This window comes from Bos taurus, chromosome 7 (genome assembly GCF_002263795.3).
Source record: "Bos taurus isolate L1 Dominette 01449 registration number 42190680 breed Hereford chromosome 7, ARS-UCD2.0, whole genome shotgun sequence".
In the NCBI taxonomy this organism is placed as follows: domain Eukaryota; kingdom Metazoa; phylum Chordata; class Mammalia; order Artiodactyla; family Bovidae; genus Bos; species Bos taurus.
This window is the reverse complement of record NC_037334.1, coordinates 60901749-60917010: the sequence shown is the minus strand read 5'-3', so window position 1 is coordinate 60917010 and position 15262 is coordinate 60901749. Positions and strand designations below refer to the sequence as shown.

Genomic DNA, 15262 nt, shown 5'->3' with positions numbered 1-15262 from the left:
AACTACATAAAGAATTCAGATGGAGTAGTGTCATAGTTGTTACACTTGTCTTATTTTTGGTTTGGGCGATAACTGTTAAGTTCCTGTTTCAGCTGACAGCCTGTCTTCCTCCACCAGAAAGGTTAGAAACACCTCTGACTTGAATTGCCTAATAACAACAGCAGGATACATTTGTATAAGGTTTATGGCTTAAACACAGTGGTTTTACATATCCCATTTCAACTAAGCAGAAGGTATGGTAACCAGTGACATAGTGTGGGCCAAGAAAATATAAGCTAAGAAGGTCAAGAATTTGAAATTCTAAGCAACAAAAGAAAATATTAAAAATACAAGTTTCATATAGGTTAGGAGGGTCTATCATTTGCCTAGCCTAGAAGAACACGGATAAGAAGCAGTCTTAGGAGTTCAGATCAGGTTCAGGGTCTGAGAGAAAGTAAAGAGGGTCTGGAAAGTCTGATTGGGGACTAACATTTAAATATGTCAGTTGGCTTTAGAATATGAAAGAGGGAGAGGCAGAAGTAATTAACACTAGTGAGTTAAACGTATGCATCGCTGTCAAGGAGGGATGCTGCTGCTGCTAAGTCGCTTCAGTCGTGTCTGACTCTGTGCAACCCCATAGACGGCAGCCCACCAGGCTCCCCTGTCCCTGGGATTCTTCAGGCAAGAACACTGGAGTGGGTTGCCATTTCCTTCTCCAATGCATGAAAGTGAAAAGTGAAACTGAAGTCGCTCAGCTGTGTCCAACTCTTAGCGACTCCATGAACTGCAGCCTACCAGACTCCTCCATCCATGGGATTTTCCAAGCAAGAGTACTGGAGTGGGGTGCCATTGCCTTCTCCGTCAAGGAGGAATGACTGGAGGTAAATAATTGAGGTCAGGTAGCCAGGGTCAATGAACCAGTTGTACAGCCAAAGACTATAGGATTTGAGCTGTCAACTGGTTCACTAATCCTCGTAACATCAGACATGGAGGAGATGGGTGTCAGCCCTCAAAAGTGTAGTTCAGACACAGATGGAAGTCAGGACCCGGATCCTGCTTGAGCTCAAGTGACAGAACTCTGACGCCGAGAGGTCAGTTGAGCTGAAGATGGGCTGGGTCAATCAGCTGGAGGGGGATGATTTAAGTCAACTGTACATCCACTGAGGTAGTAACTGCTAATATAGTCCCTATCCAGATCTACAGCAGGCACCAAGGGTCTGAACAGGACACGCTAAGTGTGAGAAAGAACAGGGATTACTATGGATCTTAAGTGAAAGTGAAGTTGCTTCAGTCATCTCCGACTCTTAGCGACCCCATGGACTGCACCCTACCAAGCTCCTCCATCTGTGGGATTTTCCAGGCAAGAGTACTGGAGTGGGGTGCCATTGACAAAACTGGAACGGCTTCAATGCAGAAACCAAGGGGTTTCCAATGCCCATCGATAAAGATTTGCCCAAGCAAATTCTAGAGGACATGTACATAATTTCAAGAAGTGAGCTGCAAATGCAAGAGAGTTTGGGTCCCATTAATGTGCACCTTAAAAACAGAAGTTTCATAAACTTTCTTGAAAAACATCTGCTTCTCTTTTCCAGGATCTTAGGGAGTTCACAAAAGCTAGAGCTGTTGGGTAAGTCACCAGACCTCTCCAGAGCTTCAGCTTTCTCAGACACAAGATGAACACGTTACTGAAAGCTCAGTCTCTCTGTATGGTGCCGAATCTAATCTTGGAGACAGCTTTGGGTGATGCTTTAACAGGCAAAGGGAGACACACTGAGAGTCTGCCTCAAAAATCTATGTCTCAACCTGCGGAGGATATGATAAAGGTTTTATAACAATGGTTTAAGGGTGAGGTCTCTGACAAGATTAGGATGACAGTAGGGTTTGCACGCCCTTAATCTCATCTCACGTGGTCCAGTCTCTAATCTTGATGAGATTCTCTAGTCCCTTTAATCTTGATTCAGATAGTTTCTGGGCTGCTCCTCCCTTAATTGGCAACTGGTTCAAATCTGCACTTTGGAACTCAGGGAAGGTCATGGAATCTTGCCTATACAAAACAGGGGACAAAAGGTCCTCTGTGCCTGGAAGCTCCACAGGGCCTTCCTCGGTTTCATATATAACAAGGGATGATTTACCTATCTCTAAAACTGGTCATGAAAAGTATAATTTAGCGTATGACAAATTACTTTATGAATTTTATGAGCCCTTTCTAGGGCTCTATAAATACAATTTGATTTCCTTTGCTTTGTGGATTAGGAGCCTACAATCCAGAGTTCTTTTTTTTCTCCCCAATCAGATCCTGGTCTCTGCTTACTGCAGAAAGTCGTCTTGCAGTGGTGTCAGGCTTGGCCAACATCAAATGAAGCAGCTGTTCGACTTTCTGTGATCAGTATCAGTGCTTCTTGGCATTAGCATGGAGAGATGAGAGTTAACAGGATGTGCTCTTAGGACCTGTTCTCAGGAATGGCAACTCAAGCATCTTCTGAACTGAGCCTCACAAAGAAAAGTAGATTACTATGGTGAGTAATAATGAGTCATTGGGAGCAGGGTTTCATGCCCTTGCTAATAAACAATGCAAGGGAAAAGAAAAGAGGCTGAGAAAAGGGACAGAGCAACGTCAGAAACCCCAAAACGCTGAAGAAATTCTTACAAATAAAAGGTAGCTACACAAATATCCCCAAATGCCATGCATGACAGTGCGTGTCCAGGAATTAATAGTTTGTTATTAAAATAGAAATTGTAAAATATAATTTGATAGGTAAATACTGCTAGGTCAGATAGACTGACCAGAACAAGATAAATGGGGGTGAAGTGGGGAACTCAGGGGGAACCTAGGCATTTCAACTTACACAGTGCCCTTCAAGGTCTGGCCTTGGCAAGGTCTTTAACCTGTGCATTGAACATCAATGATTTGAATTTCCTGTCAGGACACATCTCTGGCATTCAATTATTACATTGCAGAATGTTCATGGCAGACAAATGAGTTAAAGCCTCAGGCATTATTTCAAAGCAACTCTGAGAGGGAAGCGTTGGGTTGGTGGAAACAATCTTAAAGAGAATATGAAACAAATTTTCCTTGATTTTCACTGTTGAATTTCAACCTTGCCAAGAATAAGGCTGTGTTGAAGAGTTAAATCATTTTGTGCTTTCCCTGAAGAGAATCTAAGTGGGGATTTTTTTAGACTAAAAGGGACCTACAGAGGTCATTTAAGTAAGGCTCCTCTTCCACCTCCAGGGAGAATTATTTAATTCTGTTTCTTAAATATTTCAAATAAAAGATATTTCCCAAACTCTTCTAATTTGGGGATCTCTTCTGGTTTCTAACTATCTATCCATTGCCATGTGTTTCACTGTTAGAGAATTTTATTTTTCTGACAAATATTAAGGAGAACGGGTAAGGACCTGCCCATCAGGATGTTATATATTGTCTGGATTTTAAGAAGCTACGACAGGAGATGAGTATATTAATTTCTTCCTTCTGCTTCAAAATACAGGAATCATCTTTAGTAAATAGTACAACGTTTCTTAAACCTATAAAGATCTTTAGTATCTGACTTCTCTTTTTAGAAACTACAACATGGAAGCCTCAGAAAACATTTAAGGTAGAGTCGTAACTAAGATTCAGTTCTTCTGAATACTTAGGTCAGATCAAGATACGTTTCCTTAAACTATTTAACCCAGCCCTTCAAAAGCCAAATAAAAGGATATTCAATCTGGCTTCTCCTGTCCCACCCCAAATTACTTTTTAAGAATAAAATAAGGGTCCACTACTCTAGTACTGTTTCCAGGATCTCTTGTTAAAGTTAGGAAAACTTCAGGTTCCTGGCTACTCTGAAATGTAGACGGCAACATTTTACTCATAATAGGTGGCAAAGGAGGCCTTCTCTTCCAAGGAAGCACAGTGAAATGCCTGACTTAGGCATTTAAAATACTTCTGTACTAAAGTCTGGGTTAATCTCACTTTTGGAACACTGACAGTTTAAGTTCTTCCCCATCGCTAAGACCTTGCATATTTATTTTTGTGAGAATAATTTTACATCTGTGGGAATACCTAAACTCATGCAAAATGAGAGATTTGAATATATATGAGATTATTCTGTTTTTCATACTTGGATTCTCAAGGCAAGAATATTGAAGTGGGTCGCCATGCCCTCCTCCAGGGGATCTTCCCAACCCAGGGATGGAACCCACGTCTCCCACATTACAGGTGGATTCTTCACTGTCTGAGCCACCATGGAAGCCCAACTCAAGCATTTAAAATACCTCTGTACTAAAGTCTGGGTTAATCTCACTTTTGGAACAGTGACAATTTGAATTCTTTCCCATCTCTAAGACCTGCATATTCATTTTTGTGAGAATACACTTTTATATCTGTGGGAATACTTGAACTCATGCAAAATATTAGAGATTTGAATATATATGAGATTATCCTGTTTTTCACACTTAGTTAACTATATTCTTGATTTTGAGGATCCTTTGATTGCCATTATTTCTAAATTCAGTTCCATTACTTCATGGCAAATAGATGGGGAAAAGTGGAAACAAGGACAGATTTTATTTTCTTGGGCTCCAAAATCACAGCAGACAGTGATTGCAGCCACAAAATTAATAGACACTTGCTCCTTGGAAGAAAAGTTATGACAAACCTAGATTAGATTAGCGTATTAGAAAGCAGAGACATCACTTTGCTGACAAAGTCTTTTATAGTCAAAGCTATGGTGTTTCCAGTAGTCATGTATGGGGCTTCCCTGGTGGCTCAGATGGTAAAAAATCTGCCTGCATTTCAGGGGACCCAGGTTTGATCCCTGGGTCAGAAAGATCCCCTGGAGAAGGGAGTAGCAACCCACTCCAGGATTCTTGCCTGGGAAATCCCATGGACAGAAGAACCTGGCAGTCTACAGTCCACAGGGTCATAAAGAGTCGGACACAACTGAGTGACTAACACACTCATAGCTGGTTTTTCCAGTAGTCAGTACAGATGTGTGTTGGACCATAAATGAAGGCTGAGCACCAAAGAATTGATGGTTTACAAACTGTGGTGCTGGAGAAGACTCTTGAGAGTCCTTTGGACAGCAAGGAGATCAAACCAGTCACTCCCAAGGGAAATCAACCCTGAATATTCACTGGAGGAACTGATGCTGAAGCTCCAACACTTTGGCTACCTGATGCAAAGAGGCGACTCACGGGAAAAGACCCTGATGCTGGGAAAGATTGAGGGCAGGAGAAGGGGGCGACAGAGGATGAGACAGTTGAATAGCATCACCAACTCAATGGACATGAGTTTGGGCAAGCTCCAGGAGAGAGTGAAGGACAGGGAAACCTGGCGTGCTACAGTCCATGGGGTTGTAAAGAGCCGGACACGACTTAGCCACTCTTACAGGAAACTAATTTGCCCCCTTCCTTCAAATAAATCTACATAGCTGAAGAAAGCAATTGCTTCACCAATTGGGAACAAATGTGTCCTGCTGGCTGTGTCCATAAAAGGGACATTTTCAGTCTTATGAGTATAGACTTGTAAACCACAGATTTACAAAATTCTTGAGATTTTGAAATGAATGGGAAAGGGAGTAGGGGAGTTGTGAAAAAAGAAAAATCTAATTAATAACAATGACTAGTCAGAAAAGATAATCTTACAACCTCTTTCAAGGACAGAATGAAATGATAAGGATTTAAACTTTTAAGATAAATCTAAATAATGAAAAGATAGAATAGCCCACAAATTCTTATTCAATACTTATTCATCACAAATGACCAAAACAGAATTAGGAGTTGTTTATGATATAAGGGATTTTAAGACTTTAGCATTTCTAAAAACAAATTCTAACCAATTAATTCTGGATGTGGGCAAAGATTTAGCTATAGGAATATTCACTGAAATTGTTTATACTAGCAAGATTTTGGAAATAACTAAAATACTCCATTAGGATTGGTAAATGCAGTTCTAGCAATATGATACATATTTAATATGCAGACACTAAAAATCATATTTTAGCAGACATATATATATATACCTATGGCTGATTCTTGTTGATGCATGGCAGAAACCTACACAGTATTGTAAAGCAATTATCCTCCAATTAAAAATTTTACAGTTTTTACAAAATCATATTTTGGAAAACTAGTTACAGAGAAATATGTCTGCAGCAAATCATTAAGTGAAAATCCCATCTTCAAACTGAATGTGCACTATGAGTACTTGTTGCAAATTTTTTAGAAATAAAATATACATATGTACACATGTTGTTGTGGTGGTTGTTTAGTTGCTAAGTCGTGTCTGATTCTTTTCGACTCCACAGAGTACATCACGCCAGGCTTCCCTGTCCTTCACTACCTCCCGGAGTTTGCTCAAACTCATGTCTGTTGTGTTGATGACGCCATCCAACCATTTTATCCTCTATTGCCCCCTTCTCCTCCTGCCCTCAATCTTTCCCAGCATCAAGGTCCCTTTCAATGAGTCAGCTCTTCACATCAGGTGGCCAAAGTATTGGAGCTTCAGCTTCAGTATCAGTCCTTCTCAATGAATATTCAGGGCTGATTGCCTTCAGGATTGATAGGTTGATCTCCATGCAATCTAAGGGGCTCTTGAGTTTTCTCTAGCACCATAATTCAAAAGCATCGATTCTGCAGTGCTATACATGTGTGTTGATAAATGCACACACATTCAAGATACATATAAATAGACACAGAACACACATTGAAAAAAATACTGGCCATTTATATACAGCAAATTAACATTTCATCATTATCTCTATACGTTTTTATTTCTTTTTTTTCTGATTTATCTAAATTTTTCAAATGAATACTTGTTACTTTTATAAGGAAAAGAGAATTCAACATTTGATATGTGTAAAAGTTCACTGGGTAACATATATGGAAGATACCAATTTTAGAATCTTGAAGCCATATGGGTCAAAACCACAGATGTGTTCAAAGAATTAAATTAATCGGGATAAATTCAGGGAGGCCTGGCGTGCTGCGATTCATGGGGTCGAAAAGAGTCGGACACAACTGAGCGACTGAACTGAACTGAACTGAACACCATAAAAAGAAATGTTTGCAGAAAGTCTCAAAAGTGTTTGAAGTTGCTATCATAGATGCAGCTATACACTTTCATAAAAGCTTGTGAATAATGCAGAAGGGGAGAATAGGAACTGAGACCAGAAAGGAAGACAGAAATTGCTGCCATTGTCAAAGACTAGAAAAAAGACTGAATAGATCCAATAAGACATTTCTAATGTTCCTAAGTGTGCAGTCACCTCATTAACTCCCTTATCTGATACTGATTATACACAAAGCTCTGTAACAGTTAAAACACCTGAAGCAGCATTTGACATATTCTAAGCCATTCCATTTTTCTACTTATTGGTACCAAACAACCCTAGAGATGGACAGGTTGCCCCCCCCCTTTTTTTTTTAAATATTTATCTGGCTGCACAGTAGTCTTAGTTGTGGCATGCAGGATCTTTAGTTGCGGCATGTGGGATCTAGTTCTCTGACCAGGGATTGAATTTGGGCCCCCTGCATAAGGAGTACAGAGTCTTAGCCACTGGACCACCAGGAAGTCCTTGCCCTTATGTTTTTCTTTCTTTCTTACTGCAGCAATCTACACCTCTTATGCTTATCTTTATCACTTTACTTAAAACATACTCCGGTTACCAGTGACCTTTGCATAAACATTGTGGTTTAAAAAAGTTTTCAATTTATCTGGACATCTCTCTGAAAACAGAAGTAAATCAATCACCAGGGCATGATTGTTCCAATTCACTTTCTACCCTTTTAATTCTTTTCTTTCAGTTAGAGGTTGGGGTTCTAATCCTTCCTTTGCCACTAAGATCTGTACAATGTGGGGCAAGCCACTTTATCCTAGTTGGGCACAACTAAAATGTGTGAAAGCACTGTGTAGACTGCAAAACATTTAAAAATATGACTATTGGGAATTAGCTGGTTATCCAGTGGTTAGGACGTCATGCTTCCACTGTAGGAGGCACAGGTTTGATCCCTGGTCAGGGAACTAAGGTCCCACTCATGGCATGGGCAAAAAAAAGATTATTGAAATAGGTGATCTCAAAAATTTCATTCAAGGTCTTAAATAAATTATGAAAACGTGAAAGTGATAAGTCACTTAGTGGTGTCTGACTCTTTGTGACCACATGAACCGTAGCCCACCAGGTTCCTCTGTCCATGAAATTCTCCAGGCAAGAATACTGGAGTGGGTTGCCATTCCCTTCTCCAGGGGATCTTCCCAAGGATTGAACCTGGGTCTCCTGCATTGCAGGCAAATTCTTCACTGTCTGAGCCACCAGGGAAGCCCACTTTACACTATATTTTTGGTGAATTCAGTTGACCCAGGAGTTAGGAATTACATTTTGGCACATTGTAGAAGACTTCCTCTATTACGCTAAAACTGCTGCTGATTCAAAACAACAGAATGATTTATTTGTAACTAAAATACCACCCAAACAGGTAATCCTTCAATTACTGAGGCTGAAAGTTACCACAAACAACACTTCATTTTAGGAGAAGGCTGAATTCGTAGCCAACACCTAAAACTTCCATTTCTACATTAAAAAACCCCAACTTTTGCCCTTCTTAACCTAATAAATTTAAATCTTAAGATTTTCAATTGAAATCACATCTAAAAAAGGCTATAACCACTGGCAATATTCCAGTACATTTTGCTGGAGTAGTGTCAGTATTGGAATAGTGATTACAGAAGGCAGGAAACAAGTGAGGAGACACACCAAATATTCACATAAAACAACAGACTCTCCAGGTGAAAGGGCTTCTAAAAGTTATTTAGACTAGGGAGTCCCAGAGCTCGGCATTTCAAAAGCTTATAAAAGGTTTAAAAAGGGGGTGGGGTAAGGCAGACATAAAGTGTGAACATTTAGTTTTGCCAAACAAGGATATTAACAAAACAACCATCTACCATCAGGACCATTTTATAAAAGGGCACTTTAACAACACATACATAAGATAAAATCTCAGAAGCATAACTTGAAATTAGATAAATGAAAAAATGCATTATCCTGCTTTTTTCTAGGTATCTCATGGAAAACTTTGCTGGACTTGCCCCTGTCCACACAGAGACCTCTAGGAATCCCTAATCTGGTCCACTTCACGCATATCCTTATCCCCCAACCCCCAGCTGAGCATTTGTGTCCTCTCTACTGGGGGGGGGCGGGGAATTCTTTAAATGTATCCTCCACCCCTTATATAGGGAACTCTTCAAGCTGAGGAATCCTTTAAATTTTGGATGGCTGTGGTAAAAAAAAAATCAGCAGAATAATAGCTATCTTTGGAAACTTGAAAAATTCAGGAGGCTTAAACTTGACTTAAAAACAAACAAACAAACACCAGAATCCTGACAGCAGAGAATTTAAAGTAAACCAGACACACGTAGAATCACCAAAGGAGGCTGTCCAACAGTGCTGAATTGGGAGTCAGGTGGCTTGGGTTTTGTTAGTGCGAAAACTTCACGTTAAACCTTAGTCTTTTTTCCGTTATCAAATTCAAGACATTTAGGTCAGAGCTTTATGAATACAAATATTTAAGCCAGAAATAAAGTACCATGTAGGAATTCCACTTAAGATATCTTCCAGGATGAACCCCATTACTACTTGATCAGCTATCGAGGCTGCAACTAAGTCTACATTTTTGTCCGTTTTTACAAAATTATCTTATTTGGGATAGATTTTCTATGTAAGTTTTCACAACCGAGGCTTTGATTCACTCATCCATCAGGGCTTGATTCATATTGCAAATGAAACACCATTATGCAGCTTTCTTTTCAGATTATCATTACTACCAAGCCCAATTTTCCCAGTTTAAATTTTTCTAAATGAAATTGTGCTCAAGATTTGATTCTCTGACCAATTTTTAGTAAAAAAAATTCTATTGTGTAAAGTTTTAAACGTAGTCAGTTCTATAATGAAGTTATTTCTACCCTGTTTTTCGGTCCAGAATGCAGTTTTCAACAAGACCAAGATACGATTTTTCCACGTTTCTTTGTCGGGGTGGGGGTGGGGGTTGCGAAGAGGATAACCTTTATATGTGCAAGTTTTTTCACGGCTCTAAATCTTATTTTCTATTGATTATGTATTGGTCACTAACATTACTCGGATTTTTGCCCCCTTTGGGTATCAAGTATCAGTGGGTAAACAACACAAAGACTTAGAGGGGCAGGGTTAATTCCTGCTCTCCCTCTTTTCGTCTCTGTTAAAATAGGGAATCCAACTCTCCCTAAAGCGCAGAATTCTAGTAAGACTCCTCAGCTAGACTGGTAAAACACCAAGCCCTGAACCAGCCCGTACAGGCCTGCTTTTCTCTTTCTTTCCACCAGAGGCAACAGCCTCTTTCAAAAGATACTGAACTGGAAAGGGCCGGTTGGGGGGGAGTAGCCCCAGTAAAGATCAAAAGGTTAAAAACCGCCTCAAAGGTCAATACCCAACTCTTAAGGCCTGACGCACCATCTTCCAAGAAAAATGAAGGTGACTCCTCCCTAATACGCTCTGTAGGCTTGGGGCGGCGAGGCCTTTCAGAAAACAGGCGGGTCTGAGGTGATTAACAGGTAGTTCAGAGTGCAAGTCGACGACCGGAAGTGGAAATGGGCCCCGGGCGGGGATGAGAAGAGACCACAGCACGCTTGCGCAGTAAGCAGGGTTGCAGTACGCGTGCGCAATTGGGCGGTGATGGAGTGACGTTCAGAGCGTGGGCCGCGACTCTCACGGATCCGGTTCCGCCCTCCCTCTTGCTGTCGACCCTCCGGGGCTAGCGCTCGCGATCCCTTTCCCACAGTGCTCTGCGCTGTGAAGAAGCGGCTCCCGGGGACTGGGGGCATTTTGTGTTGGTTGGAGCCGGAGTAACAAGATGGCGGCGTCGGCGGAGTGACAGGGGTCCCTCCGGGCGGGAGCCGGCGGCAGTGGTGGCAGCGGTATCGCCGCCCTAGCTTCACCGCTCTCCTTTTCCAGCCCGCGGCGTCGCCGGGAAAGCGGGACAGCGGCGGCCGCCAGAAACAAGTGGCTCAGCCTGGTAACCGCGAGAACTCCTTCAACAATCTGCGGCCTGGCCAAAAAACCTGACAGCATTGGTGATCAGGTTCCCCTTGGCCGATTCTGGGCTCTGTAACGCCGAAAAAGAGCCATCGTTTTCTGTTTCCTGCCGCTCTCCACAGCCTTTCCGTGGTCGAGCCCTAGAGGCCTCCATCCTCCCTTTAGAGGTGTCGGGGCTTAGCCCCAGCCTCCATCTTCGTCTCTCAGGATGGCGAGCAGCAGCGGCTCCAAGGCCGAATTCATTGTCGGAGGGAAATATAAACTGGTACGGAAGATCGGGTCTGGCTCCTTCGGGGACATTTATTTGGCGATCAACATCACCAACGGCGAGGTAAATCACCTGGGGTGGGGTTCACGACTACGCTGCGCCTGTCCTCACTCCCCCGCCCCGCGAACTCTCGGGCCTTTTCCCACCGCACTCACGCACTGGGAAGTCCAGAAGGAGCCAGTTTTCCTGTCTTAGGAACCTCCCCCGCTGTCTTTCCCTAAAAGGAAAGAACCCGAGAGAAAGGTTGGGTATACTAGGAAGTTTCCTAGCTTGTTAAAAATACACCTTAATCGAACTTTAAAAAAACCGTCGTTTAAGGTGAGAACGGCAGAATCTTATTTCTGGGATCCCCTCGTTTTCTTCCTGTATTTTTAGTTGACTGGGGTTCTTGTTCCCATTAGGCCAGCTCCCTATCTCCTGGTTTACTCATAACCCTCATTACGTTTTCTGGATGAATCATTTTCTTATACTTCAGAGGACGTGCCGCTTTCGTCACTGCCCCCTGAAGAGGCCTTTGAGGCTGGTTGCCTCGTTTTATAATTACAGAGATCTTTCTCTTCCCAGCCTCTCACCACATTCTAGCCGAGAGTTGGAGATGTGCTCATGTTTCCCCCTTTTCCCAAGTGACATTGAATCCATAAGGATGTTGATGCCATCATCCCCTCTTTCCCCTGCAGGAGGTGGCAGTGAAGCTAGAATCCCAGAAGGCCAGGCATCCCCAGTTGCTGTACGAGAGCAAACTCTATAAGATTCTTCAAGGTGGGGTTGGCATCCCCCACATACGGTAAGAATCCTTGAGCGAACAGGCGATCTTCTGAGGGAAGTACAGAATGGGAGAAAATGTGTAAGAGGCAGGCAATGGGACCAGCTGAATCCGGCTCTTGGCATTTTGAGTTACCTGGGTTTCCTGTGAAGCGTAAGTCACCACAATCACGGTAAATTTTAGTTTGCCAACTTAGTTTAGGATTTCAGTTTTTTGTTAACACTCTGCTTCGTTTAGCTTCCGTCATTCTTCCCGAGGCTTTCATTTGCAGTGAAAAGTATGCAGGTCATCTTTGATCCCAACGCGGAAGGGTTGCCTACTGCTTTCTTTCACCTCAGCTGTTCCTTAGGTTTGTCCAGCGAAGTGGATTTGAGGGTGCCGAAGTGACCGGGCTGGGCCACTTCGGGTTGCTATTGGAGCTGGCTTGGAAATGGCTGCTCTTTTGTTGTGTTTTTGTTCCAACATGTCTTCCTCCTCCGCTTAGAAAATGGCGGAACGACGTGACTCAACCACATATTCCTGCCCTTTTCACTGCTTGGGTTCATAAGTTATGCTTCCTGGATTCCCTCTTTGGCGGCTCCGAGTTGATTAAACCTTTGAAAAGCCTAGAATAAAGCCGCAGGCAGTGGTGAGGTTCAAGGAAAGAGATGGCATAGTGACAGCCTGTTTGTGATCTCTGCAGCAAATGAGATGTGAAATTAAGTTTACTATGCAAAATCTCTCATAGTCCTTTCCAGAAGTGTTAAGTAACTCTGTAAAGAATGGTAATGTTTGTTGCATTTCAGTCTGTGTACGAAATTTTGTGGGAAATGACAAAGGCAGTTTGAGCAACACTATGTTGAAATTGACTCAGTTGTATTAAAAGGAAGCTTAATCATGTAACCGCAGTTTGACAAGTAACTTTAACCTGTTGAGTTACTTGGTCAGTAACTCCTCACGTCTGGGAAATTGTAGCTTTTTTTTGGAGATGGGATATTGGTGAAGGCAAATAGTAATAAGAATAGATGATGACCAGATGAAGACACTGGGTCCTTTTAAATTATTAAAGGATTTTATAATAGTTCGATTTTAAAGATTAAAGAATATCTTCCTAGGATAAAGACTAAAACACAGTTTAAGACCCAGCCCTTTTCCAACAATTATTTAATAATAACATTTGCAAGAAGATCCAGATATAGTGGAGAATTAAGTGGAATGGTATTTACTGTAGCCTCTTTTACTATCCTAGCTTTTATTCTTCAAATCTTGAATTAACTGGATTATATACATTAATTCTGATGTGAAAACAACCAGAGACACACCATCCTTAAAAAAATTTTCAATGGTCATAAACATTTTTAATGGAGAAATTGAAGGATACAATTTTCTATTGGTTGGAAGTCAGAATAAATTATTAGGAAGAAAATACCAGGTTTATCTTACAAGATAAAGATTAATGTGAAATCTGAGATGATCAGATTTGAGATTTTTAATGGTTCTCATCCATTAAAAAAACCCTGCTGTGGAAAAATGAAAAACCTTGAGTAAAATACTATCTTTCTTCGTCACAGAATAAAAAAATTTGTGTTAGCCTAAGAATTTTAAATTTCTTTCCTTTTGCATATATTTTCATCTCTCCACCCTGGCCCTTGCTGATTTACTTCCCATTACTAGTTTTTCTTAGAATTAAATGGAAATGCAGTCATGCAGTATGAGGTCATTTGTGTCTGGCTTCACTGACCTAATGCTTTTGAGGCTGGGAGGTTTTATAAATTTCACAAATCAGGTTGAATTTAATGTAAAATGATTTTCACAAAAGCAATAAATATCTGGCATTTTCAGTGCTAGCTCCAAATTAAGTACGTGCAGTTTTATTTGGTAGCTTTTATTTAAGAACAGCACTTATACACCAATGAGGGCAGTAGTTAATATGGTGATTACCCACATAAATAAATGAAATTGACCTTTGAGCAAAATTCTCAGAACTTGAAAGCAGAGGGAATTGTGGAGTTACAAACTGGGTGGAGCTAAAGAGATTAACCTGACTTTCAAGCTAAGACTTCTTGGGAGAGGAGATGGGATTTCAGGATCTGACTGACTCTAAGGAAGAAAGCTTGGTGAACTGGTCAGGGAGGCTGTCCAACAGTGAAGTCTGGCTACTGGGAGTAGTTTCTAAAGCAGAATGTAGTTATTGAATGAGGGTGAGGAAAGAGTGAACTTGTTTTAGGAGTGGTATAGTCCAGGTACATAGAAACAAAAAGTGGATCATTGGTTTTAAAGTATGAGAGAGAACTGTTTGTCCACTGATGTGGGAAGGATAAGAAAGACTTATGCATAAGCTTTCTTTATTTTGGGTGGCAACATCATCTGCTCTGCTTAGTTTGTTCCCCACTATTTCCACATTAACTATATGCGTGTGTGTTTGTGTTTAGTTGCTCAGTTATGTCTGGCTCTATCGGCCCCATGGACTCCTCTGTCCATGGAATTTTCTAGAGAAGAATACTGGAGCGAGTCGCCATTTCCTGCTGTAGGGGATCTTCCCGACTCAGGGATTGAACCCGTCTCTTGTGTCTCCTGTGTCTCCTGCATTGGCAGGCGGATTCTTTACCACCACCTGGGAAGCCCAATAAATACACTCAATAAATATTTACTTGGGAAATACTAAATTAAATTGCTTATTAGCTTTTATTATTATTAAATAAGGCAGTCTATTCCCCATTGTATTAGAAATTTGACACCAAAATTTCTAGACCTCACTAATATCTACCTCCTCCTTCAATCAACCCTCACCCTGAAAGTTGTCTTAAGATTCTATGGGATATTCTAAAAGAAAGGCTGAAAATTACCGGGCTTATATATTATAGCATATCTGCCTTATCAAGTCCTTAGTTTGTAAGGACCTTATTAAGGGATCTGTTGTGCAGAAGCACAGCATCCAGTGAGTATAAAGAGCAAGAAGGGGAGGATGGTGTTCAGTCTCTAGATATTTTTAAGAAACTAAAAGCCTTTGGGACTTGTGAATTGACCTCTGGGAGCTCATTTTAAGTTACTTTGTTTCTGTTACAACCCTCCTTTTTTTGTGCTACTTTGAACTGAATTCAAATCTGTTGTTCACTTCAAATAGGTTCTCTAAATCCGCCATGTGGTATTGACTGAGTCATCTGGGGTCAGTCAGTCCCTTAATCTTTTTGGGCGTATCAGTTTCCTCTTTTTTGAAATAAGATT

General features: G+C 41.3%; 1 protein-coding gene across 13 annotated transcripts in view; it reads left to right on the top strand.

Annotated features, from left to right (window-relative positions):
* The first annotated feature begins 10769 nt into the window (after positions 1-10769).
* The window catches only part of CSNK1A1 (casein kinase 1 alpha 1), a 49532-nt gene continuing 45039 nt past the window's right edge, over positions 10770-15262 (top strand). For 12 of the 13 annotated variants that reach the window (XR_003035337.2, XM_005209556.5, XM_005209554.5 and 9 more), the window contains exons 1-2: positions 10770-11358; positions 11973-12079. Coding sequence is in view for 12 of the 13 variants with exons in the window: in XM_005209556.5 (XP_005209613.1) it covers positions 11236-11358; positions 11973-12079 (230 nt within the window). In the remaining variant the exon portion in view is untranslated. 13 annotated transcript variants of the gene reach the window in all.